This window comes from Eleginops maclovinus, chromosome 11 (assembly GCF_036324505.1).
Source record: "Eleginops maclovinus isolate JMC-PN-2008 ecotype Puerto Natales chromosome 11, JC_Emac_rtc_rv5, whole genome shotgun sequence".
NCBI lineage: Eukaryota > Metazoa > Chordata > Actinopteri > Perciformes > Eleginopidae > Eleginops > Eleginops maclovinus.
The window spans coordinates 6,621,127-6,648,217 of NC_086359.1; the positions used below are offsets into that span (position 1 = coordinate 6,621,127).

The 27,091-nt window shown below is 40.7% G+C and overlaps 2 protein-coding genes across 2 annotated transcripts; one reads left to right on the forward strand and one right to left on the reverse strand.

The window, feature by feature from the left end:
• Positions 1-253: 253 nt before the first annotated feature.
• Positions 254-16,062, forward strand: arhgap42a (Rho GTPase activating protein 42a). The gene is given in 25 exon segments (XM_063895210.1): positions 254-819; positions 4,331-4,426; positions 4,527-4,588; positions 6,683-6,754; positions 8,193-8,294; positions 8,380-8,490; positions 9,052-9,156; positions 9,718-9,784; positions 9,787-9,846; positions 9,997-10,097; positions 10,822-10,931; positions 11,023-11,101; positions 11,203-11,242; positions 11,342-11,404; positions 11,505-11,579; positions 11,694-11,778; positions 11,856-11,914; positions 12,055-12,160; positions 12,605-12,764; positions 12,849-12,996; positions 13,118-13,831; positions 13,940-14,102; positions 14,454-14,522; positions 14,705-14,784; positions 15,423-16,062. Coding segments are annotated over 25 exon segments (2,970 nt in total). The 5' UTR covers positions 254-665; the 3' UTR covers positions 15,512-16,062.
• A 407-nt stretch (positions 16,063-16,469) lies between these two features.
• On the reverse strand, positions 16,470-26,944 carry trpc6a (transient receptor potential cation channel, subfamily C, member 6a). The gene is made up of 14 exons (XM_063895211.1): positions 26,530-26,944; positions 25,012-25,340; positions 24,151-24,283; positions 23,336-23,636; positions 22,508-22,693; positions 21,863-22,027; positions 21,513-21,756; positions 20,708-20,935; positions 19,907-20,171; positions 19,361-19,556; positions 17,501-17,710; positions 17,243-17,299; positions 16,859-16,952; positions 16,470-16,743 (listed from the first exon to the last, which is right to left on the reverse strand). Exons 1-14 carry the CDS (start codon positions 26,658-26,660, stop codon positions 16,598-16,600), a joined length of 2,685 nt encoding a protein of 894 aa, XP_063751281.1. The 5' UTR covers positions 26,661-26,944; the 3' UTR covers positions 16,470-16,597.
• Positions 26,945-27,091: the final 147 nt, after the last annotated feature.

A 27,091-nucleotide genomic window follows, 5' to 3' on the forward strand; every position in this document is an offset into this window, starting at 1 on the left:
AACCAACATTTAAAAAATAATCATAACTCTCATTTATTCTTTTCCAGGCCTTCCATTTTTTTCTGTTCTGCCACTTTAACAGCTTTAAACCAAAGACATGGAATAATTTAGATATTATTATTACTATTATTAATATTAATAATCTTTTTTAAATGATTAGTTTATAAACTCTGCTGGCGTCTGATTTCAGCAGACGCCAGCAGGAGTCTCCCGTTCCCATAGTAACAAGGCTTCATTTAGAGCCGTATGTAGACGGAGTTAGCAGCACTTTTGCCGACCGCTTTAAGTACATCCAACTTTTAGCTCTACTGCTTTCTTTCGGCGACTGGTGGTGCTTTCTGTATCCACTGAAAGATCTTTAAGAAGTGAAGGCGACGTTGTATATTTTCCTATTGATTGTAAAATGCCCGAAAAGGAGCAGCGCAGAGCTCGTCGGATAGCTTAGCCAAACTCAGTGTCACAGACGGCTGCGGTTAGTGTCCGGAAGTTCTGAGGGGAAAAAAGTGAGAAAGGCATGAACAAAAGTAGCTGGAAGAAACCTCTGAGCAATAATTTTCTCCAAACCCCTTAGAACACGTCTTACTCCTCTAAATCCTACCGGGGGGTTCGTTTGCGCGTCTAACATTAGTTCCTTTTAATAATTAGCTGTGTGCATTTGTCTATCAATGGGTCTGCCGACGCTGGAGTTTAGTGACTCTTTCCTGGACAGTCCGGAGTTCAGAGAGCGGCTGCAGTGCCATGAGATAGAGCTGGAGCGCACCAACAGGTTTATAAAAGACCTCATCAAAGATGGAAACATGCTGGTGTCTGCCCTCAGAAGTAAGTGCACGTTAATAACTGGTTTTCGAGTTGAAAATGTGTGTCTGTTACATGAAGTTACTCTGCTGTTGCCAGATAATAGGGAGACCCAAGGCCATCAGTTGAAACAAAGCCAGGGTAGTTAGTGATTATAACTTTGACTTAATACATTGAATTGTGCTGGGAAGTGAATGACTTCATATACTGCAGGGTAGTCTGTGATTTTACTCAAGGTAACTAAAGTCATATTTGAGGTCTATTTTTGTGTCTTCTGTAAAATTGTGTAATTGTTGTATATATTTTTGTATCTTGGTGTAACATTAAGCTGTCTTTGGCTCTTTTTGCTGTAACGAATGCCAATGTCACCTCTGTGGGACGAATAAAGGGATTCTGATTCTATATTAATCCAAATCTGTAAGGTATCTAAAGGTATTTAATAAGTGTAATGGAGTAAAAGTGCACGATTTACCTCTGAGTTGTAGTAGAGTAGAAGTACAAAGTGGCATGAAATGGAAATACTCAAGTAAAGTGCAAATATCTCAAAATGACTTGAGTAAATCTACTTAGTTACTTAACACCACTGCCAATTGCCCTGCTTTTACTTTCAAGTACTCCTTGTAGGCATAGTTACCTCATTATTTCCATATTGTACAACTTTTTTCTAAGCTCCACCTCAACTAACTACAACAGTAAAACCTTGCTTTTACATCAAGTCTATTATTAAATAATAATGATACTGTAAGAGTATAAGAGTCAGAGGAGACACTAAGGAAAGGATTTATACAGCCTGCTTCCTGCTGCAATGCTAACGTCATACAAGAGTAGGTTAAAGGTTTTATTTATCATACCATGACAGGTCAGACTTTCCATGCCTTTGTCTGGCTTTATATGAAGTGTGCAATTGGGAGAAGGAAGTTTGTTTAAACCTAGATATGAGTGAAATGAAAAATGAAAGATTTCATTTGCCTGACCATCATCATAGCTATTAATGATTTTATCATCTATGTCTTCTGCCATTTAAGCAACTTTATGAGAACCCCAAATAAACATTTGATGTACTCCCTGTCAGTTGGTTTGTTGTATGTAACAAGCACAGTATCCAGCAGGGCGTCTGCATTATCTATTTATTTTGGTTCAACAACTTGCTGCAGTATGCTTTGCTGTAAGAAAAAACCAAAGCCGAAGGCCAAACGAGTCAGGACGCGATCATGGCTATAGAGAAGTGGTTAGCCGGTCCATTCCCCAGAAAAACACTTTCACTCTCAATTCCTCGGTTTGTTATTTAGTGGGAAGTTAAATAATAATTGGGTCAAGAATCCTGTCACTTGTAAATGCTGAAAAATGGCCATCACAATTTCTCAAAGGGCAAAGTCAGGTCTTCAGTTTGCTCACATGGTCTGAGGAATATAACAAAATGCTTAAATATACACAAAAGAAACAAAAAAAGAAACAAAAGTATTAAATACTTACAATTTGAGAGGCATGACACAGCTTTTATAAAGGGTTAATCAATCAACCAAATAGTTTCCTATATTAGTCCCTGTCTTGAGGAGTTTCCCTGCCCAAATGTACATTTTCAGACTGCTTATGACCAAAAAAGGTCAAATATGCACAAATATGAATCCATCCTCGAGTGCAAGATGGTGTTTGTATACCCGTTAAATAGTGACTCATATTCATTAATCATCTGATGAATTATTTCTTTAATAACCGCATCCCATGTATAAGCGGTTTCTTTTGATCACCTCCAGGTTAAGCTCAGACACACCTGCGCTTTGTAGCTGCTCTGCATTGTTAACATGAACACGTCTGACTGAATACGCGCAGCTCAATCACACGAGCCATCACAGTTGCATATTAACACAATACAGTTGTATTCATGATGTGCTACCTCTTATTACCTTTACTGACTGATAGTGCTGGGCGGTATGACAAAACATTCACATCACGGTATTTTTCCAAATTATAAAGGTATCAGTATTTCTTTTTTCCAATGATTGGAAATGTATTTCCCATTTATACGTTTGTGCTGCACAAAAAACACCTGATGAGTGATGGCCCTCATGATGTCTGTGATTAAGGAATCAGAATGCAGGAAACAAATGCAAACCATTTCATTGTGCAACCTTTGTATACCACATAACAACTATCAACAAAAGCACTGTTAGAACATGTAAACAAATCCCCCTTCCCTGAAACTGCAGGGTGCACATTTAAATACCGCTTTTATGATTTATAATTGAATAGGCGATTCCTTTCACTGCCGCACCGCTCGAGCGCCCTTCCCCACTTTTTCAACGGTGTTGCGGTATATAAATAATTCACATCATGCGGTATAAAGTTCACGGTATTCAGTATCAGCGCTATACCGCCCAGCACTAATACAAAGCCTTTAAAAAAAATGTTTCTCTCACTGTGTTTTTTCATTACATTGAACAATGCTGTCAAAGTGAGACACATTAAAGCTTTGTAGGCAGCTGACCACAAACCGTGTGCCTTAACACAGTCCTACATCTCTGATTGAAAACAGGAGACATGATAATGGAGATGGAGTGCAGTGGGTAGACTGCTGTACATAACATATTCGAGCATATTATAAATATTGATAATTAAGGTCCAATGTTTTTGACCCTCTGACAGGTGTATTGACATTTATAATGTAAGTGTTTGACTCACAGATAAGATATGACATACCTGTCTCCCAGCTGTTATAATCAAAATAACAGCCCGGTTTCCCCCCTGCTTCTACAAACAACTCTGTAAACAGAGCTTTTACAGCACCAGGAAACATGAATAATACTTCAGTGCACATGCTGTTGTGTTCAGTAACAATATGGAAACTTAATTTAGGTTTCCAAAATAGGATAAAGCTTTTCACAGTTTGTTTGTCTTTCATGCATTGGACTTTAAAACTGTTGTTTTCCTGATCTGTAGGGAGTGATCTGCTATAAAAGACCTTTTAATGGTTTTATTACAGGTTTATAATACAGTAGTGATTCAAATAGCGCCTTACAACAGTTGGCATGCAGTGCGAGGGAAAAAATGCAGCCTTGTGTTGCCAAATATTCAGGCACCTCAGAGAATAAAGGAGGTATTAAACTCTATTATTGGGATGTTGTTTGGACACGTAAACACAGTTCTCTGAGACTAATGCTGTCAAGTGGAGTTTATAGCAGGGTGTGGTTGTTTGTTTACACGGTAGACTTTGATACCTCATGTTTTGGAAGTAATTGACATGCGAGAGACTGTTTATTAGTCAAGTCAAAGTCCGCTTTATTGTCAAAATGTCTACATGTGTTATACATACAGAAAATTGAAATACCGTTTCTTGCGGTCCCACTGTGCGAATATAAACATGAACATATAACATAAAAAGATAAGGGCTTCGAAAAAAAGGGGGAGGGAATGAAAGATTCCACTTGTAGCATGTAGGTCAATGGGAGCTTTATGGTATGTTGGTTATAGTGAAGTTATATTAGTTATGACAATAATACAATGCATGCTTTAAACGTCCTCCTTCTGTTTCCCCCAGGTCTCTCTCTCGCTGTTCAACGGTTCTCTCAGTCCCTACAGGAGTTCCAGTTTGAATGTATTGGAGACGCAGAGACTGATGATGAGATCAGTATCGGTAAGATGAAAATGTCCGCAGTAGGTATAAAAATACAAATATGTAAATATCGATCAAATATGTGAATATTTGAGGTGTAACATTAACATTTATTTTACAGCTCAGTCCTTAAAGGAGTTCTCTCAACTTTTGAGCACCATGGAAGAAGAGAGAAAACGACTGGTAATATAGTGTGTGTTTGTGTGTGTGTGTGTGTGTGTGTGTGTGTGTGTGTGTGTGTGTGTGTGTGTGTGTGTGTGTGTGTGTGTGTGTGTGTGTGTGTGTGTGTGTGTGTGTGTGTGTGTGTGTGTGTGTGTGTGAAAAGAGGACAGATTTAAATAATGGGTTTATAGTAAACAGTAAATAGGTCGACTGACTCTATGTATGAGTGGCATTGTATTCTATACAATGTAAAGCTTTGTTCTTATTAATTAGGTTTAGGGGTATTTACTTTCCTAGAAGAGATATTTATGTTAATTTTGAAAAAGTCCACCAAGAACTTTAAATGGTGATTCAAAAAAGATTTAGACATTTTCTGAATTTCATTTCCCATTAGTGTAAAAGCCCCTTCTGAAACCACATTGGTGTCACTCACTTCATGATTTCAGTTGGACAGTGAAAGTCTTTGTCAGATGCCATTACCTGATGTAGCACTCTTCCTCCTGTCTTAAATTGGCTCTCTGACAAGTCTGATGAAACATGCTTTGTAACATTTCTGCCTGCAGCAGTGTGTGCTCCATGGCAATTTCAGAGAAATGTCTTTGACTTACAGGCCCTCCATCAACCAGAGGGCTTTGAGTAGGAGTGATTGGAGTCTGGCACAGTCTGTGTGCAGGATAACCTCTGCGCATGTGCAATAGCTTGCTACCTTATGCATAGCCCTCTGTCTGCCTGGGAGTGTGTGTGGCTTTGTGGCTGTGTGCATGGTCTTGTTACAGAGGAACCATGTGGAACCCATTCAGCCAATTCCCCTGTGAGACTGTGAGCACAGGCCTGACTGCCTGGGAAAGTCCAAAAAGGGTTGTGTGTGTGTGTGTGTGTGTGTGTGTGTGTGTGTGTGTGTGTGTGTGTGTGTGTGTGTGTGTGTGTGTGTGTGTGTGTGTGTGTGTGTGTGTGTGTGTGTGTGTGTGTGTGTGTGTGTGTGTGTGTGTGTGTGTGTGTGTGTGTGTGTGTGTGTGTGTGTGTGTGTGTGTGTGTGTGTGTGTGTGTGTGTGTGTAGGGGGGGCTCTCTTCCTTTCTTTCTTCCTTTCCTCCTTTGTGTGTGTTTGAATTGTACGCTCCTCCACTGCATCGCTGCAGATAGCTCTTAACCTTTACTAATACCATCATTAGTGTGTGAGCAAATCCAGCGATTTGGTTCCTCTGAAATACCTGCCTGTTCAACCTGAAAGCACTTTAATTACTATTTGACGATGGCCTTCAGTCTCTCAGTGTTCAGTTTCATCCTGTATATTGTAACGTGTTGAAAAAACCCAAAAGGAAGCCTTTCTTTGGGTACTGGCGTGTTTCTAAACTGAAGTGAAAGTCATGATACCGGGGCCTCAAATCTATTTACAGTCTAATGCTTAAATCAACTAGACAGAACAAAGCAAGACATGACAGAGGCCGAATTATTTAGACTCATGACTAAAGAGGGCTGAGACCTTGTATAAACACCAGAGCTCTGATAAGTGCTCAGTAGCCTTCCTTACTGCTTGACTCAAGAATCAACATCAACCACAAGTTTCCCGTACTGTTCTATACATCGGACAAACATCTTAGCACAGTTATATAATGATTTGTTTAGATTTGGAGGTTTTTTCTAGTTAGTAGACATTTTAAACATTCAGTCCTCATGCCCAGATATGTGTTAAATCAATCAATCAAATTTTATACAACCAAATATCACATTCGTCTCCGGGGGGTTTGCATATCGCACACTCTGTCCTTCGCAGCGGGACAAGGAAAAACTCCCCAGAGACACCCAACAATTAATAGGGAAAATATGGAGTGAACCTCAGGGAGTAACAGTGGAGGGATCCTTCTTGCAGGAGGGACAGACGTGCAATAGAAAGACAATACAAACCTATTGTATATTAAAAATGATCCTGAATCTTCATCTAGCATCATCATCAGAACAACACTTGTATTTGTCTCTTTTACATTTTGGTAAATATTTGCTTCATTGAGGACTTCAGCCCCAGCTGTAGTTTGTGTTAAGTGCTAATAAACAGAAAATACGTCTCCACTGCAGCCCTTAGACAACATGACACACTGAACTATTTTTTCGTCCCTCAGATCCAGAATGCCGATGATGTTTTGATCTCACCGCTCGAGAGGTTTCGCAAGGAGCAGATTGGAGCTGTAAAGGTACAATTTTAAGATATTAGAACCAAAGGTTTACAACAGCTGAGTAGATTATTAACACAAAGTAATTGAACCGGTAAACTACAGCTTTACTATTCTGGTGATTTAAAAAACTTCACACAGGCTCTGCTCAGGTTTTAACAAGGCCAATATGTGAAGGTTCAGTTCATGAGCTAGTTGTCCAACACTGCGGGTGGCGATCGGACACATCCTCCATCCTCAGTCTCTCAGTCAGTGGTCAAGGAATCCAATTTGTTCAGATAAACGACAGTTCACAGTCCCAGTGTCAGAGACGAGGTCATGGGAACGAACTCTGGGAGGGAAGACAGGGAGCGCGTCACAGACAGAGAGATAGTTGAACTCAGAGAGGCAGTATAAACACAAAGTGTCTGGTTTCAGCAGCTGCCTCAACTCCTTAATTCAGTTTATCTTTTTGTTTCCCTTTCGCTCGCTCTCAGACAAAATGTAAAGATAGCATGAGCAAGCAGTAGACCGAAAATAGAAAGTATTAACCCTGAAAGTGAAATCATTTCCCCCCATTGAATCGTAAAGCTCCTCAGAATGTAACAGGAGTGTGTGAGCGTCCACACGCAGATGTTGTGCAGAGTGGTTAGACATGTGGAGATGCAGCTGTTGGAAAGTAGCTGTTGTCCTAAATATTTGGGAGCGTCTGCTCATCGAGAATATTAATGGTCCCTCTGTCCCACTTCACTGTGGCCTCACTCATTTGGGGTTTTTAGGAGGGCAAAGCTGGTATGTCTGTTAGTTGGTCGTACTGTACATTTGGTACAGATATTTATGGTCCTCGGGATAAATATCACCGACTTTGGTGATCCCTTGACCTTTGACCATGAGGTGATTTAAGGTGAAATGTTCTAACAATTATTGGTTGGATTTCCATGAAATGTTCAACAGATATTTGAAGAACTATTAGAGTGCTAAAGGAATGAAGGGAATAAGCACTAAAACCACAAAATGAGTTAGCAAGAGTCGCTCCCATCTTCTCAAAGGCAGTGGGGTTTTGGTTAGAAAGCCTGTAATAGGGTCTGTAATTAACACATGCATGCATAAGATTTACATATTTTGTCCTACAACATAAAAAAGGGTTATAAATATCTGGCTTGAGAGTTTTGAGTCTTTATGTGCCTTAAAAAAAAAGATAAGCAAAATACCTTTTATATTTGTTGAAGTAAACTTTAATAAAGCATCATTATGACGTTGGTATCTCAACTTTGATATTGTGTTTGCACTGGTATTGAATGATTTTAGCCTCAGAGAATGAGACAGTTAGGACTGGAGATACTGTATATTCAGGTGTTATTTCTCTCTCCTTTAAGTATTAAAACAAACTGAATTTAAAGAGCTTTGTTAGCAGATTCAAACATTTACACATTGCTTTTATGTATAACTCATATCCTCTCTACGTCCCTGTGTTTCTCAGGAGGGAAAGAAGCAGTTTGACAAGGAGACAGAGAGGTACTACTCTGTCCTGGAGAAACACCTCAGCCTGTCGTCCAAAAAGAAGGAATCACAGCTAAACGAGGTAAAGTGTAAACTCCTAAATGCATGCTGTAATGTGTTAGGTAACAAAAAAGACTTCATGAGTTTCGTTACTGTTTCTGTTGCAGGCTGATTCTCAGATGAGTAAGGACAGGCAGGTTTTTTATGATGCTTCTCTGCAGTATGTCTTCAAGATCCAAGAAGTGCAGGAGAGAAAGAAGTTTGAGTTTGTGGAGCCGGTGAGTTCCCATACATCATCATCATCATGTTTGTTATGCAACTTTATCACTATTTAAAAGCCTTTACCGTTCTGACCAAAAGATAGAGGGCATAGCCACACACAATGTTTCATCACAGGAAAATATGACCGTGTATTTTGTGCTGCCTGTAAACAATGACATCAACATTAGGTCATAATTGCAGCTTAAGCCCGTAATGATTGTGTGTGTGTGCTAACAGACATAATCATGGAAAGACAGCCAGGCCAGTTTCTGAAAAACACACATAACATTGTTTGGATGATGATGAAATGTTTTTAATGATTGATATCAGTAAAGCCCACTTCCTGTTGCTGTGGAAGCACTTCCTGCCTGACAGAGAGGAAATATCTTTGTTGCAGAGTAAATAAGGACAGAATCCCAAACAACTTTGAGTTGGGTTTTTTTTTTCTCTTACAGAACCCTTGTTGATAAATTGAGCAGATGACAGACGATCACTCTTTTCTAATCCTCTCATTATACTCTGCACTCCAGAGCCCCCATTTAACATTTTTTCTCCATATTTCTCCCTCTGATCTTCAGCTATTAGCCTTCCTGCAGGGCTTGTTTACGTTCTACCATGAGGGCTACGAGCTGGCCAGTGAATTTGAACCCTACAAGCAAGAACTGCAGTTCAACCTGCAGAATGTAAGTGTAAAATGTGGACCTGATATCGTTCAGGTCCTCTCGTGTTACCTTTTTAAAGTGGAAACCTCACACAACTGATACTCCTGGCATGTCAAAACCTAGCCTACAAACATACAATGTGAACTTCTTTCAACCACAGTTTCTACTAGTCCTGGTGTAAGGCACACTCATATATATGACGCCTTTGCAGTTAGATGTTTCTTTGACTAATTTACCTGATAAGCGTTAATGTTTAACCAATCAAAAGCGTATTAGGTCGTCCTAAATGAATCACATCCCGACTGCTCAAATTCACCTTGCACTATCTATCAACTGTATGTTTCATTTCAGTTTCTCATTCATGTAAAATGCATTGTTATCTCCTCATAAAGTAAAAACCTTTACATCAGTGTTGCAGCCTCAAGGTTTGCATCAGTTCAAATCTCAATGTACTGCTTGGATAAACACATAGAATTACATTACAAAGAAACTTAAAGTACAAAGACGTGAAGGAAGATTTTGTATGCTTCAAATAACTATATATGCAAGCCTCCTTTAATGGCTCTTGTTTTTGTTGATAAGGCTCGTAATAACTTTGAGAGTACACGTGCTGAGGTGGAAAGGCTGATGAAGAGGATCCGCTCTGCAGAGAAGACTTCAAAGCCCCCAGTTGTTTTACCATGGAGGGATATCTTTATCTACAAGAGAAACGTGAGCTACACACAAATCTTTTATTCTCCTCTCAGTGTTTCTCTTTTACATTTTGTCAAAGGAAGCATATCAGAATCACCCAATTACACTTGGTTTCATGCACACAAATAAACATGTGATGTTTGAATGAATGTGTGTCTTGTACTCCAGGTCCGCTGGGCAGTGTGTGGACCAGATACTACTGTACTTATGAAAAAAGCTCCAAGATGTTCACCATGAGCAACACAGAGGCCAGACCAGCTAGCAGACAGGTGAGCTGCTAGCAGAGATAAAATAACCCAACCTTACATGTTCAAGCATGTTTACTAGTGGGGAGCTGCTCGTCCCCAGGGGGCTCAAACTGTTGCACGGTTAAAAGTGAAAAAGAATGCATTATTTGTAAAAAAAAAACAAAAACATAGGATAGCCTATATGTGTGATTTTAAGATAGTTTCGAGATACAGAGTCAGAAATAAATAAGATCTTTTGTATGTACTTGTTGTGGCCTACGTTTGTTAAACAGCAATTTTAGACTATCTTGGCTGAATTGTTGCATGTATATGTAATCAAACAACATAATCGTCCTAAAGACATCCAAGAATCGAGTGAAACCAAGCAAATAAACTGAGGGGGTACATTTTTCCAAGCTCTTTCTGAGAGGAGCCCCACAGTGGAAACCCCTTTTTGAGCTCATATAAAAAATAATAATGGGGCACAATTCTTCCCACAAGTACTCGAAAGCACCAGCAAGAAAGACAAACACTCTCTCCAGACGTCAGTATCATGTGAAGGAGCTGTTAATGTGCCTTTGAGAAGAACACATGGTTTACCTTCTTGTGAAACGGTCAAGTTCCGTTTTCCGTACGTTTTTTCGATGATTTGAGGCGAAGTAGGAAGTAGGTGTAGGGCTAAAAGTCTTGATGAAGGTTGTTAAACTGTTGCTGTTTTTGTGAGAATCCACAGTAGCTCTACAACAACACATGTGTCCGTCAACAGAACGGCGTGGTGAACGGTACACCTGAGATGTTCAAGCTGCGCTCGTGTGTCAGAAGGAAGACAGAATCAATCGACAAACGCTTCTGCTTCGACATCGAGGTGGTGCAGAGGTGAGCAGGGAGATAAAGCGAGTGTCCGTATACACAACTGAGATATGGCTGCTGGTGGAGCGCGCCCCATTCTACCTCTTTTTCTCTGCAGGCATGGCGTCATCACCCTGCAAGCGCTTTCTGAGGCCAACAGGCGACTGTGGATGGAGGCAATGGATGGAAAAGAACCTGTATGTGTATCCACCATTAAATAAATATCAACAATACAAAAACATGTGTTCGGGAAATGTCTGAGTAGCACATACCTAAACATGTTTTCACTTATTTTCAGATTTACACTCTGCCTTCTTTGCTCAGTAAAAAAGAGGAGAGTAAGTATCCTTATTTATGCTGTTCTTGATTGATTTCAGAGATTAGATTTATTGAGATTTATTTGCATATAAGTTGATTTGTTTAATGTTTTATTTCAGCATTTCTCAACGAGGCAGGATTCAACTTTGCCAAGAAGTGTATAGAGCTGATTGAAGCAAGAGGTATTCCTCCCTCTTAATGAGAAAGTTATTCAAATGAGTATTTCTTATATGCCGTGTTGTTTCATCAAGTACGTTAAAACATATATGTGTGTCTTTGCAGGCATCACCACCCTAGGATTGTACAGGACTGGAGGAGTCAACTCCAAAGTGCAGCGGTTGATGACGAGCGTGTTTGGTAAGAGTTTGGGTGGGATTTTTTATTTTTTTGCATTGGGAGATTTATTCAATCACAATTACTAGCAGTTGATTTTAGAAAAAAATACTGAAGTTTCTATAATCTACTTTCTAGCATCTACGGCTCCCTCTGAAGTGCAGCTGGATCCTGAGGCCTGGGACAACAAGACCATCACTAGCGGCCTAAAGAATTATTTCAGGTAACGTACAGTAAAAGTTATTCAATCAATAACACCTTTCTTCAAATATGAATCAATGATTTGTAATGTGCATGCAGGTGTCTGGCAGAACCTGTTCTGACCTACAGACTGCACAAAGAATTCATCAAGGCTGCAAGTAAGATCCCTGACTACCTCTAAGTCACACACATGGAATCAATATGTGGTTATTTCCACAGTGTTTTGATTCAAATAATTTCCTCTCTCTCCTCTGACTGTTGTCCCTCTCTCTGCTCTGTCTCTTTTACTGTTTCACAGAGTACGATGACCATAAGTACAGAGTGAGAGCGATTCATGCTCTGGTGCACAAACTACCAGAAAAGAACAGAGCAATGTTGGACATCTTAACCAACCACCTCCTCAAGTACGTACAGATTAACAGCTACTGTGCTTATATTGTTCAATATCTTGATCCCTTTGGCTCTGATATTGCTTTATCAAGTTATCTTTTTCTAGTTTCATGCAAAAACGGAATTATTCTTTACTTAGAGAACAGACATTTAGACATTAAAAAAGAACATCAGTCTTTTAGCATAAAAACATGTTGGTTTCTTTAAAGACATCAGTTTGTCTGCAAGGAAGAAAACAGACAAAATAAAGAGAGGTTTACGTGCTTTAGCTGCTTCGAGTAGAGAAGGAAATTCTAATACATTGTAATATATAGCTAAACTAGCAGGAGTGTACTGAGACATAAACTGATCACCACTTTCTTGTTGTATATCATAGTGTATGTGTACATGTTGTGGGTATATGACAACAATGTATGGTCTCCGTGTGTGTGTGTGTGTGTGTGTTTGTGTGTGTACAGGGTGTCCTCTCACAGTGACCAGAACATGATGACTGTGTCCAACCTGGGAATGATCTTCGGCCCCACGTTACTGAGGTCGCAGGAGGAGACGGTGGCCGCCATGATGAACATCAAGTTTCAGAACATCGTGGTGGAGATCATCATCGAAAACCACCACAAGGTACGCTTACACATACACACACACGCATACAAACACACATACACACACAGAAACACACTGAACAGACATGTATGTTCTGGCCAGATATTTGGCGAGGCCCCAGATCTGTCGTTGCCGTTACCTCAGGCTCCGTCTCGGTCGACTCCTCGCAGGAGCAAGGCGATCTGTCTGTCGTCTGGGAAGAGGAAGGCCCGTCTCTACCCTCCGGCTCTCTGCCTGGCCGACAACGACAGTGAGTCTCTCTGCAGCTAACAGCTTCTTTGTCTACTACATTTTTACTACACAACATTATTTATGTATTATAAATGTAAATTACCTTTCACCTTCTCACGTGTATTTATTTCTCCCTCCAGGTGACACCTTCAGCAGCAGCCCCAGCACGACCCCGATGGGCAGCCAGGAGTCTCTGTCCTCACACTCCTCTGAGAAGAACGGGTTGTCTCAGACCTCACCTCCGTCCTCTCCCGCTGCTGACTCCGGCTCATCCTCCACAGCTCCAGTGTCTCCTCCTGCGGCTTCCTCCTGCTCCCCGTCCCACAACTCCTCAAATGGGAATGATCAGAAACAACCGACAGACAGCGCCGCCTCCCCTCCCCTCATGCCTTCCTCTTCCCGGACTACCTCCAAGCTCACTCCAGCGCAGCGGACTTCCTCTGTATCCTCCACATCCTCTTTACTCTCCAAAGAGACGAGTCTGTCTGGCAAAGGAAACTCAACTGCCTCCTTATCGTCTCTCAAAGAGTCTAGATCTCCCTCCTTAACCTCCTCGTCCACTGCCTCCATCCAAGACTCTTTGGTGGAGTGCGCCTCCTCCCTCAGCAGGGGGCGACCTGTTCAGAGATTGTCGTCTGTCTCCTCTCTGAAGAGCACTCTTTCAGTGGATCAAAGAAATGCACCCAGCAACGCCTCCACTCTCAAAGAAACCAAAGTGATGAATTCTAAGTCTTCACCTCGGCAGCTCAGAAAACCGTACAGGACTGCCTCCTCCTCCTCTTCGTCGTCCTCTTCTTTATTCCCCTACCAGCTTTCCACATCTTCCTCTCTCACCTCCCTACACATCTCTGAGGGTGCGTACATCTCTAAAAGTTAAAGAGTGATGACAGTGAGAATAATGTCGAAGTACCTTCCACTTCCCTGTTTTTTTTGGTTTCTGATTTCTTGTGTTACTATCACAGATTACAGAAGTTGTCATGGATCTGTACAGAGCCTCATGTCCTTGGACCCACAAGAGGCACCACACAAACGTAAACCTGCACACACCCACTGGGGCTCCGATCTGACTGCCAAGCACCCTGCAGCCTCTGCCTCCAGCAACGGCTACCAGAGGCCTGGATCACTGTGAGTGTCTGTAAATATGCGTTAATGTCAGATTATAAAGGGCTCTCATGCAGCACAGTGCTTTCAAGACAGTAAGATCAATGGATAGTTTGGCAAAAAAAGGGGATCAGTTGGCTCAAAAGATGTCAATTGACATGAGAACGTAATCTTATATCAGTCCCTGTAGATTGAACTGGTTGGCTTTACATCAAAGAGACACTACATCTCTGGGATTTGTGATTTGTGACCTCATTGGCCCGATTGGAGGATGTAATGTATTTAGATGCTGGGACTTGGTTTTCAAAACTATCCTACTCTCACAGGAACAACTGGGAAAGATCTCTGACCTTAATTCATGTTTGTGGTTTACAGATTATCAGTCAGACTACCACAGCGTGAGAGCTCAGTGTTCTCCTCAGCGTTAGACATTTGTTCCGGAAGGTAAGTTCATTTCGAGCTTGTTTACTGAACTACTTTTTATGCCTAGGAGCGGTCAGTTATCACTACCTCATGTCCAGTCATTCAAGTCTGAAATCTACACAAGAATCACATATGGTTGAATATAATCGTCCTTAACTCAGTTCTTAAAAATCTCTTTTCATTGAGTACATTTTTTCTTCTAGGGATGCAAAAGCTCTTTACTCGTGTGAGGCGGAGCACAGCCATGAGCTCAGTTTTCCGCAGGGGGCGCTGTTCTCAAACGGTAAGAAAGCCTCTCATGTCTGGTTTCAAATTATTGTCTTCAATTCACTGGGAAATGTTTCAAAATTGATGAAAACTAATCCATGGTCTGGAATAGAATTTAATAAAACTGTGTGTGGGTCTGAATAATATAGGGCTGTTCAACATGTATTTTTATGAATGAGAAGGTTGGTTTTGGGGGCAAATCTGTGCTATCCTCTTTTTTTGTTTGTTTATTATAATTATAAAGTGTTTTACTATTGTATGAGATATCCAGTGACATGTTATGTACACAAAGGTCTATAAAAAATGCATAATGTTAACTATATTAAACAAGCTTAGCTAAGTCTGAGTTTTTACATTTGACGGAAAGGATTTCATACATTCTTAAATGTCTTTGTGAAGAATTATATCATCCCCAACTTTAAACATTTCCAGGGAGAAAAGGTACATTTGCATTTCTCTCTTCTTCTAAGTCAAAGTAGGCTTCTTACATAGTTTGCGAGGGTCTCAAGGGGCGCAGGTCAATAGTTTTGTCCAAACCTGCACTATCTTTGCCCCCAAAGTGTAACATTTGTTGAAAAGTCGTGCATGAATTTAGATTATCTGTGAATGGAAACGGTTTCATAAATGAAGGTATTTGTCTTGTTTGTGTTGCAGTGTACCCGTCTGTGGAACCAGGTTGGCTTCAGGCGACGTACAACGGCAGAACAGGCCTCATACCGGAAAACTACATCACGTACATGTGACAGACCCGGTAACACAACCCAACAACCCAAATACAGTATCTAACTTAGACTTTAGGGATCTCCAGTGCGTGCAGTAATAATCTGTGCTGCAGATCGAAGATATAATATATTCATCATGTGACTATTACCGAACAACTTTGTACGGATATGAACGATGTATGTACTGAATGTATATCTGACTAATATATGTGAACCACGTTAGGTGATATTAACCAGCTTATAATTGAGTAGATGTTTAAAAATCTTGCGGTCTGACTTTTGCTCCATTCCTACCTGACGGTGTCACTTAATCAACGTGATCAGCTCCTTTTTTATGTCAACTCTATGCATACATGAATTGTGTCTGTGAGGTACGTGGAAACGTTTATGTTGATACATTCTTGTGATTTATGTGTAAATGATCATACTAATATCAAAACTGTGTCCATAAATGTTTTCACCTTTGTGCCTGAAACCGTATGAATTGGTTTATGACTGAATCCTGACACATTTCTTATACTGTGTGTAAGGTTTCACACAAAATAATAATAAACTTAATCTACAAAAACAAACTGGCTTTTTTTTTAATGTAGGTATTTGTATTATTTCAGTGTGTTTATTTTGCATTCTCCTCAAAAAACAGTACTTTTTGGGGGGGCTCACAGCTTCAATAGAGTTATCCTTGGTATTCAAGTAGTCACTGTGCCTAACGAACTGGAATAATTGCACAATTGTTTATACTCCAAATGTTAGGGTAAGCCCTCTGTTTGTGCTGTTGTTGTTGTTGTTTTCAGGTACCCTTAATTGCCGGTTAAATTAAAATAATTTGCATATCATATGTACCTATATCACTCAATGTTTTTACAGGCATGAACGTGCGTGAACGTTGTTTGTCCAAATAATCTTCCTCTTAAAAAGATGTGCTCTCTACAGCAGACCTTTGTGTGCATTATAAACATACAAACAACACATAATCATGTATTCTGCAAGCTACATTTTAATTTAACATTCACATAAATACATGTTTATTTTATATAAATGTTTTGTCACTATCACACTGTATCTACAGCCAATGATGGAGAACAGGCACCAGTTGTATGTACAAGTCTAGTAGACTGGCAGTGTTGCTGAAGGTGTGCTGATCTCTGCGAGCCTCCTCAGCAGTCCTTCCATTGTCTCTGTGTTTTGTGATTTCTCCTCCAGCAGCTCGTACCGCAGACTGGAGATGTCCTGCTTGATCTCTTTAAGCTCGCCTGAAAAAGAAAAACAGACGCAAAAATATAAACGAGACATTTCACTTCAAAATGAAAAGTATACAATTTCGAGGAGAGGAGATGTATAGTTTAAGAATCATGGTGTTTATTTTACCTTCAGTGATCTCGTCACTCTCTTTGTCTGCTTGGGCTTTGATGATGTAACGCTTTATCAGACGCTTCATGATCTTCTGCAAATTGAGGTAAAACTAAAATTATTTTAAGAGGTAGAATTAATATTACAATACTAGGCAAACGGGAGATGTAAATTAGAACCATGTCAAATTATTATATAGTGAAACATGTAAAGCTCCAGAAATATTAAGTCTATCGGATAAATAATGTATTGATGTAGAACTCTAAACATTCTTTTGTAAATGGAAATCTTTGTTTATTGCTGGTTAGGTTTTTAGTGTAACAATGAATCATTTTGTCTGAACATTTCAATTCAAAAAGATATATAAATGGTATAACTAAAGAGTAAATGTTTTTTACATACCTGATATCTGGATGAGGTAGATGAACCATCAAATCCTGAATTTTTCATTTCTCCGAGCTGTAAAATGAAGCTATATTTAATTTGGTTGTTATTTCTCAGTCTTTTCTTTTCTTGGTCTGAAGTGGAGCCTGTGGTGCAGCAGTAAAACCACTTGGAGGTGCTCAGGCTCTGCCTTTAACACTCCCCAAAATGTCATATTTGGTGCTTTCTACTATATAAAGGCTATGTACATATATTCAAGTCCATATTGTGTGGTACCTGATTTAACTGTGTCTCATTTTTCTCCTCACTGTGTCCTGCAATATACTGTAGGAGCAGCAGCAGCAGGGACTTGGTGGCTGTAGCCAGTCCCAGCATGGACTTTGGACTGGGGACCAGGTTGAAAGGTACAGGGAGAGTCCTTCCCTCCTCAAAGTAGGAGAACCAGAGTTTGGCCCGAGCAAACTTCCACTCAACATCAGCATCATCCTAAAGCAGAGACAAAACAACAAAGATGAAACACACAGGTTGGAAAGAGAAATACACACATGTAGCTACTTAATGTTGATACGCTAAGGCACTTTGTTGGCGAGAGTTGATAAGAAGATTGATTCTCTGTGAGTTTGTACCATCAATGTGAAGCTATAGCCATGAGGCGATTAGCTTATTTTAGCACAGAAACTGGAAAGGAAAAAAGGAGCACCTCTAAAGCTCAGTAGTTAACACCAGAGCCATATATTATACGACTCTGGTTAACACTAAATAAACTTGTTGTTTATTCCATTCAAATAAAGACATTAAAAGACATTGTTTTTCAAGGGGGATTATGTGCCCGGCTATTTCTTGGTCTGGTCTCTGCTGGTTGCCTTTCAAGACTTCAGGAAGTCACTGCAACAGGCTAGTGGTTTCAAGCCTTTGTACTAAGCTGATCTTATCATCTGCCAGGCTGAACGGTAATATTTTCGCATACAGACAAAAAGTAACTATTGATTTTATCAAAAAAATGAATACCCCTTTGCGTATTTTTACCAAAGTAAATATAAATTGTACACATTTGCGCTGCAAAACAAACAAATACAATACATTTGCGGGAGCGTGCCTATGTTCCCACAGCCCTATGTTCCCACACCCCTATGTTCCCTCAGCCATAAGTTCCCTCGTTTCTAAGATTTAAAAATTAGGCCCTATATTCCCACATTTCCTTTTTCAGAAATTTGTATCAGATTGTATCCCCCTTTCTCCCAATTTGGTAGCCAATTACACCCAACCTTTTATCCAGAAGCAATTGACTACAGATTATTTTTTTTCTTTCATGTTCCCATTGAGCACCATGTAAATCTGGGGAGAATAGGGCCCTGGGAACATAGGGCTCACCCCTTCCAAACTCTCTCGAGCTCAACCCCGCTAATCCAACATGGGGTTGCTGTGGAGTGACGAAACATAATACCGAAATTGAGTTAGTGCAATTTAGACACAGCACACAATTAACTTTATGGGACACTTTCTGCTTACTGCGACTGAGGACTCAGGACTCAGGACTGCAAGGCTCAGGTGGACTTGTGTTTATTTGTTTGTTGTTTGTGTGTTTGTCTGTGTCTTTTCGTTTTTGTATGTTTGTTTTTTTCAGTTTATTTTATTTGTATTTATGCGCTTTGGGTTGTACCCAGTACATGTTAAATGCGCTATAAAAATTAAAATGACTTGACTTTCCTTTTGAGAAAATCTTAGAGAAAAATCTTAGAAATGAGGGAACATAGGGCTGTGGGACCATTGGGCTGACCCCACATTTGCAGCACAAGCTAACCAAAATGCAAAGCTAAGTCAGTTGTAAGTGTGAGGTTTTTTTTTTATAGCTAAAAAATGTTTCTACCGTAAGTACATAGAATGAGGTTACTCTTTACTTGCGAGTGAGTATCTACCTCATCTAAATATTGTGGTTCACCTAAAATAGAGTATTGGTATCTAACTAAATATTTACTCATGGTCTAAACCAAATGTTTCCTTTCCTGCTAAAAACCTCACAAATATATTAGTAGAATGTGCTACATGTGGGAGCAGGTAATGCTGTCTCAGGATGCTGCCTTTGTTTGTGAGCTTGTAACTGAAGCACATGAGGATTTTTCTAGTTTGCTGACGAACCTCGATCTCCTGGAAGGAGCTGTTAATCATGGCAATGAGCATGTTGAGCAGCACTATCACCATGGTAACATTGTAAATCCCGTACAGCACGTAACCAACGTTCTCGATGAATTTGTGCCCGTTATCGACCACGACAGATCTGACCTCAGACAATCCAAAAATAGCCCAGAACAACGTCTTGAAACTCTCCTCCAGGCTAGAGGTACGAACAGAGAAGGAAGTGGAAAGAGGCAAGAGAAAAAAGTTATTTTAAATTCAAACAAACCATTAATCATCACAACGGAGATGTTGGAGACGCTCTGTGAGAACGGAAGAAAGGTCATTTTCCTACTTTATGTACAAAAATAAAACTTACTATGAATTATACTTTTTTGATATCCATTTTTTCATTGAATTCAAGAAAATAACCATTTATATTTACATTTATAGATTAGCTTCTGAATCTCTTTCAGGGCTAAGACAGTGGATGGTTGAATGTAACATAAATAGCTCCTGGAAGGCAGAAAGCCCTAAAAGTGTGTGCGAACAGATGCTGGTGTCTCTCACGTGGTGAAGGCATCATTCTGCTTTGCCCCAAGGTAATAGGAGTAAAGGTTGAACATGCCAATCATGAACGCCAGAAAGACCAGGATGAAGATGACCATGAACTTGAAGATGTCCTTGACGGTTCTCCCTAGAGAAATCTGCAATGGACCGAAGCTCTCATTCGCTGGTAGGATGTAAGCGATCCGAGAGAAACTCAGCACCACGGCCACCGCGTACAGACCCTCCGAGACCAGCTGGGGATCTGAAGGCACCCAGTATATACGTGCTGCAAAAAACAATAAACATTAATATTCTACTCTGACTGAATCTTGTACATTACTATTTGTAAATCAAGTTATTCAGGACACAACAGTATCCCTTTTGACAGAGCATTTATGTAAGGACGCCACTTGATCAAGAAGTGTAATGATCATGGGATAAAAAAAAGCTTGTTTGGGTACATTTCACAAATCCTGGCTATTCTTCTAATCACTTTGGATATCATTACCTCTTCTGGCCTTCAAAAGTTATCAAATACATATTTGTGTTGTAAGTAAACTATGTGTATTTTAAGAAGTCACAAGCCAAATTTGTTCGGAACCATTCAACTCAAAATGGCCTTCAAGAAAGCTATTTGTGTAATGATTAGTCTAAAATTATTCTCTTATGTCATACAACAATAACAGAGGGAATCAGACGTATATTGGTGCTCAAAGTCTAAAGCCAAAACGCAGCGATTTTGCTCCGATATGTTCTGCCTCATGCTAACTCACTGTATCTGTTTCTACATTGAATCAATGATGGCAGTCTGCTCATGCTCACCCAGTGTAAAGTAGTTAATCTCGAGGGGCAGTGTGACATTAATCAGTGTTGTGTAGTATTTGTGTACATAGGTCTGAGCTAAGTCAGCGTGTCTCAGGGTGGATAAGCGGCAGCTGAAGGAGGCGAGGAAGATCGCCAGCATCCCAAAGTCCAGGAAGTTCCACGGTTCAACAAAATACTCCCCAGGGCCTTGACTCCAGATCTCCTTCACCTCAGCCCAGATCATACCTGCAGTGGCACAAGGTACATGATATGATACAACCGTGTTGCATAAAAATTCCCATACAGCTAAACTTAAGCCCTCCGTTTTTTTCTCAAGGATTACGATCACAGTTTGGAACATGTGGTAGGTTGTGATTTCAAACTAAGCTGTTTAGGTTCAAGCATCAAATCTACTTAATAAGCTTCATGGTTTGATTTGTGGGCTAGAAACTCCCTCTGGAGGGATCTTTGGGATTTAGCCTTTGCAGACCATTTACATGCAGAAAAACCTATATAACACACTACAGGAAAGGAGAAACCACAAAACATAATAGGGCCTCTTTAAGTTTAGTACGTTAGTTTAAAAAACAGTCAATGTTTCCATTCATTTCACACAGAACAAGAATATCAGCCGTTTGAAAGTTCATTTTACCAATCTATCCATCCCAACTTCCAAATTGCGTGGATTTGCCCACTTGATTTGTGATTATCAAAAACAACGCCTACTGGAAGCAATTACTTTTTCCTCTAAACATTATTGTGACCGCCATTTCCTTCCAAATCTTTTGGAGACCTGGCTGAAGGAGGACTGCCTCATGCTCACCTATGACCCATGAAATGATGAGGATCTCCATCCATGTGAAGGGTGTGGTGGTCATGCGGTAGAGCAGAAGCGGATGAGAGTGAGCATTGGGTTCTCCTGGGAGATCATGGTGGGTCATATTTGCCAACAGGGTGGCGCCTGCAAAACGGTCGGCAGCATTCATGATCAGAAGACCCAGAAAGATTGTAAAAGATGAGGCATGGGCGACAAATTTCATGAAGGGGCTACGCATCACTTTCCCCACCTGAGAAATAAAAAGAATAGAAGGATGAGATAAATGTCCAGCAGGGGATTAAATGTCAAGTATTTGGGAGGTCATCTGAGTTACATTCTGCATACATGTTACGTACTCTGCTGCACGGAGCGATCAGGTAAGCCACAGCCAGTCCAGGCAGTCCTATAGCCACGGCCAGCACCACCAGCAGTTTGGTGGCAGTGGTTTGTTGTCTCAGGCCGGGCAGATTCTCATACCAGATACTCAGCAGCTGCTGCTGGCAGTTAGGATGAGCCACAAACTGAAGGGATAGACATTACAGAGGAGACAAGGATGCACAGGGTTTATGGACAAAATGTGTATTGCTTCCAAGTGTGAACATAGGGTAAAGATCTGCTGCGTCGACTCTAATTTGACCTGTACATTATAAGAGGAGTAGCCAATAGATTCACTGTGAGACAGAACCGTTGTGATGAACTGGTAGAGATGAAACTATTAACTGTCTTTTTTTAAATGGTGCTTTGTGTTGTAATTACCTTCGCCAAGGTGGTTATGCTAACAGTTTGGTTGTGAGCGTGATTATGGAAAAAGTATTAGCCTAAGTGAATGAAACTTATGAAACTAAGTGGAAAGGTGTACCAGAACCATAGAGATGATTCACAAAGGATAACTGACTTAACATTACAAGATAAGGGATTTTGCCCTTTTAGTTATATTTTGATCCAAAAACATGAGCTGTTTCTTGACTTTTTTGTCATTGCCGGGTTGCGAGCACTCTCACCTTTTTGAGTTCGTATTTGATGGCTAATTTGAGCCGTGTGAGGGATGGGCGACCTGGTAGATCGTAGTTGTCTTCAGAGTCGGTTTCTCCGCTCAGTATGGCCTCTACCTCCTCAGTGCTGCGGCACAGGTCCAGGAGGCCGACCACATAGTCCTTACACTGGGTTGACAGACAACAGTAGTCGTTCTACAAAACACCATGGTAAAACAAATGTTCATCGGTGAGTGAAATATACAAGAGGTATTGCAGGAGATATGGTCTGATGCTGGCGGGAAAATATGCTTCTAGATTTTAGGGGAAGATGGTGCAATTTTCCTCAGCTTGGGATTTAATCGTACCACAGAAACTTAGTTAGCAACATGTTTTTTCATCAGCAGTCTATTGGCTCAATAAGTAATTTGGCGCCCAAAAGAGACTTATAGACTTTGTAAAAAATATAGTTTTTTATCTACCCCATCATTACATAAGAGAACAATTTTGCAGACTTCAAAACCTACTTACATTTCTATAGTGAGACATAAGGTAAACTTTTATACCAAGAAAAATGGGCTACATGATGGATGTGTGATAGAAATGTTTTTTTGGATTGGGACATTTATTTATTGTAAGGTACATGAAGTATACGGCCCTACTGTACTGCCAGTAATAAGTGTAGTTGTGAAATATGTGTGTTAAAAAAACCAACTGACTTCAAGATCTCAACCCCCCCTTCTGTGTCTGCTTCCTCTCTAAAGGCTCATAAAATGTTCTTGTGTTTACTGGCATCTGAACAGAAGCATGGTCTTGGTGTTCATAACGGAGTCTGGTGAGGGGATTTTTAGTTAGTACCTTGAATTCTTTCTCAATATTAGCCAGCATGGCCAGTTCGTTGCTGAGCTCCAGGGCTGCCAGCACCGGGTCCTCGTTGGACAGGGAAAGATAGGCAGGACTGGCGAGGCCTCTGTAGGCATTGATCCGTGATCGTGAGTGACTGAAGGAGTCAAACTGCTGCTGGTAGTTACAGGAGTCGCAGCCGCAGAAGTAATCGTGAGGATGATCGATGCGAGCCCCTTTACTCAGCAGGGTGTGAACAATCTCGTACTCTTGGCAGTGCGCTGCAAGGATCACTGGAGTAACGTCATGAGAGAACCTGTAGAGAGGACACATGAACATAGATCTTGTTGCTTCATATAGTTCAAATTGCTTTGTTCACCAGCTAATTTGCTTCCAGCTGACTAGTAGTGTCTAATCACATTCACACAGATGTACCACAGCTCCCTCTGTGACCTTCTTGCATGTTGTCTCTGTTGGATTTATTAAAAATGTAATATTATTGCAAGAGTTTGTCAAGGGAACAGTTTGACATATAGGGAAATACACTACATTTCTTTGTTGATATCACTCTCATTACGTATGAAGCTACCACCAGTGCTAACACAATTAATGGAAATGGTGGGAAAAGGGCTGGCTCTCTCCAGAGTAGGAATGCACCAATCCAACTTTCCCAGTCCCAATTCCACTACAGATAACTGGGCTTTGGGAGTATTTGCTGACAACCCAATCAATAGGCTGTCAGTGTTTGATGATACGCTGTAAGCCCGCTGCTGTGTCCCTGCTGTCAGAGGGCACAACATGGTTTTAGTGATTCCTTTCAACTGCACTACCTCGTCCCGTCCTCATCGTAAGCGTAGAAGTCGTCCAACATGTCGGCTTGAGCGGGGCTCGCTGTCAGACGATGGGCATCTCGAAACGCAGGGTGACACAACAAGGCCTCTGTGATACGAACATAACCTTTACCTGCAACACACACACACACACACACACACACACACACACACACACACACACACACACACACACACACACACACACACACACACACACACACACGGCAACCGTAAACCCAGATGGTGTCGTATTAATTTAGCTATAACGCGGTTGCAGGTATGTGCATTTTATTTAGATTACCTGACTCCTATGATGCTCTGGTTTGATACGTAAGGTTTAAGATATTCGGTGAAAGACCGATTATAGGTTTAATTGAATACAACTTTAAAGCACGAGGCACAGTCAGGTATGTAATCTGCTCTGACATCTTTAAAGAAAATACATCTTTTGACCCCAGGAGAGAACTGCAGTGTCAGCTTTCTGACATGGATGATGTCTTTATTAGATCTTTGTTTTTCTCATACTGCCTGTGCTGCTGCACCTCTTTACACCCTCTGTTTGAAACCAGAGCCCAGTGTGCTCTGATTGGTTAGCTGGCCAGCTCTATGTTGCTTAGAGATGTCACTATCTAGTGTAAGTAAACAAAGGAGTCCAATGGTGGCGTTTCATGCAGTGGGGAGTGTGTGGGTAAGAAGCTCCCTCTGGAGGAAATTTGGGATTTTAGCCTTTGCAGACCATTTACATAAACACCTATATAACACACTACAGGAAAGGGGAAACCCTAAAAAGCCTAATATGGCCTCTAAAGTATCGTTTGTCCTTTGTATACATACATGCAAATAATGTACACATCTTACTGATGGCTAACAGGAGGGCGTCACCCACTCTAGCCAGATCCTCCCTCCCCAGCAGCAGCTCCGTCACCTCCAGATGTTCGTTGGACACAGCCAGCTGCAATGCATTCTGGCCCATGTAGTCCACAGCGTTGACGTTCAAGTGGGGCACATGGAGCAGCATGCGCCGCACCTCTGGTATGTTACCGTATTCAGCCGCCTCTAGGAAACGCTGCTCAACCTCTGACGGACTGATTGAAGGAGCAGAGAACATGTAGTTTGGACCACGAAGGGCCTGGCGTCGTTTAACTGCACTGAGAGGAGCCACGAGTTGTCTCTCAGAGCTGCTGTGGCTGCCAGAGAGTCAGGGGACATAAACACACAGTATATAATATCTACATCGTCACTTATACAAGCACATAAACCCTTTGGAGAAACACTCATCAGTCACATGTTTGCAGGTTCACATTTTACAACTACAATAGTTACTTAAATGCTGTTTACAGAGTTTAATCATGAATTCTACTCATGTGGTGGTGATACAGTGCAAATGCAGCTTACACATCTTTTAAAAAACAGGTATAATATGGGATCTTTAATACCTGAAAAGAAAACCTTCTGGAAAGGCATACAAAGGTCTGACTTCTGACAGAAATACATCCTCAAATCAAAGTAAAACTTGTTATAGTGCTTTTATTAAACAAGTGTTTAAATGAAACACTACTGTGTATAAAGTGTTATCTTGATCTCCCTGGAATGACCTTTGTTTGGATTGAAATCTAATAATAGGTACCCACAGAGATAAGATGTACAGGCCAACTTTAAAAATAAATGTCTTTCAAAGTTCACAGTAGTGGATTGAATCTAGAAAAACAAGTCAAGGCTTCAAAAATGTAGAACATTTAAGTAACGTGAAGTAAAGCATCAGCTCAATTACAATTTTTTTCATATGAATAAGTGTCATTTACAGTGTGCAGGCTAAACAGAGTCAATCAATCTGACAAGGCTGCTGTCTCAAACAGAGAGCCAGGCTGTAAACAAGATTTATAGGATAAAGCAGGAAGAATTTGAAGACTTTAAATACTGCTGCGTAACAGGCAAAAAACTTACAACGTGTTATCATTTTGACTTCCATCTACTTCATCAAAGTTTCCCATTGATTATAAAAAGAATATTCAATAATAAGCTACAGACATGTGGACACTATTTAGGCTTTAGCTGGATAACTTCAAATCCTCTTTATATATGAAGTCCTCTATTTAGTGTTACTTTTCTTCTTTCCATTTGTGCAACTTGAAAATGCAGAGCCATAGTAGGCCTACTTGTGCTGATGATACAGTGTTCACCATAAATTGAACAGATAAACAGCCAAAAGGGTCTTTATATCTCTAACTTGTATGGCAATCAAACAAGCTGGTTTAAAGGGGATGCTGTAAAAATCCACAATACTATACATGATTCTGTCATGTAAACAAACCAGCATTAGATGAACACACCTGCATGCACATCTGTCTGAGTATAGGATGGTACTGAGAGACTCACCCGAGGCATCGTCCAGAGCAACAGTTTTCCTCTCCAAAGTCATCGCACATCAGCAGGTTATCCCGGCTCCGAGCCCGGGGGCTGTCGCTGTAGACCGCAGGTCGGCTGCTGTGGGGCGGTCTGTGGTTCATCCTGGAAGTGATCAACCAGTGGAGGGTCCTAGTTCATATGGAGGAGTCGTCAAGTGTCTGTGGCACATTCTTACTCTCCTGTTTCCCCGTCGCCCTGCCCCCTCTGTTTCTCCGTGTCCTTGAGAAAGAATGCATCGTTCTGGGTCCCACTATACTTTTATTTACACGACTTTTTCATCTATACAGATGTGGAGGACAGCTGATGCTACGGCTGATACAAGGCTATTTTCACCAGTAGCCTTTTTGTTTCAGCTGAATCTGCTTGCTGATTTTGCTTTAATTGTTTAAATGACTCCCTACATTAGTGTTGGGAATGTACGCTTCTTTGCAGGGTTGACCAGAATAAGATTACTCTAGAAAATGTTGTGTGTTTCGCCAACAGTTTTGTATGCTAGTGCTGTAAAATGCTATTTTAAACCACAGTGTTTAGA

Excerpts from the sequence above, each read along its gene's own strand:
- trpc6a (XM_063895211.1), bottom strand. The coding sequence starts at position 26,660 with ATGAACCACAGACCGCCCCACAGCAGCCGACCTGCGGTCTACAGCGAC. Across the intron at positions 25,341-26,529 it reads TGCTCTGGACGATGCCTCGG|CCACAGCAGCTCTGAGAGAC; the intron begins GTGAGTCTCTCA and ends ACTCTCTGGCAG. Across the intron at positions 24,284-25,011 it reads CGCCCTCCTGTTAGCCATCA|GTAAAGGTTATGTTCGTATC; the intron begins GTAAGATGTGTA and ends TGTGTGTTGCAG.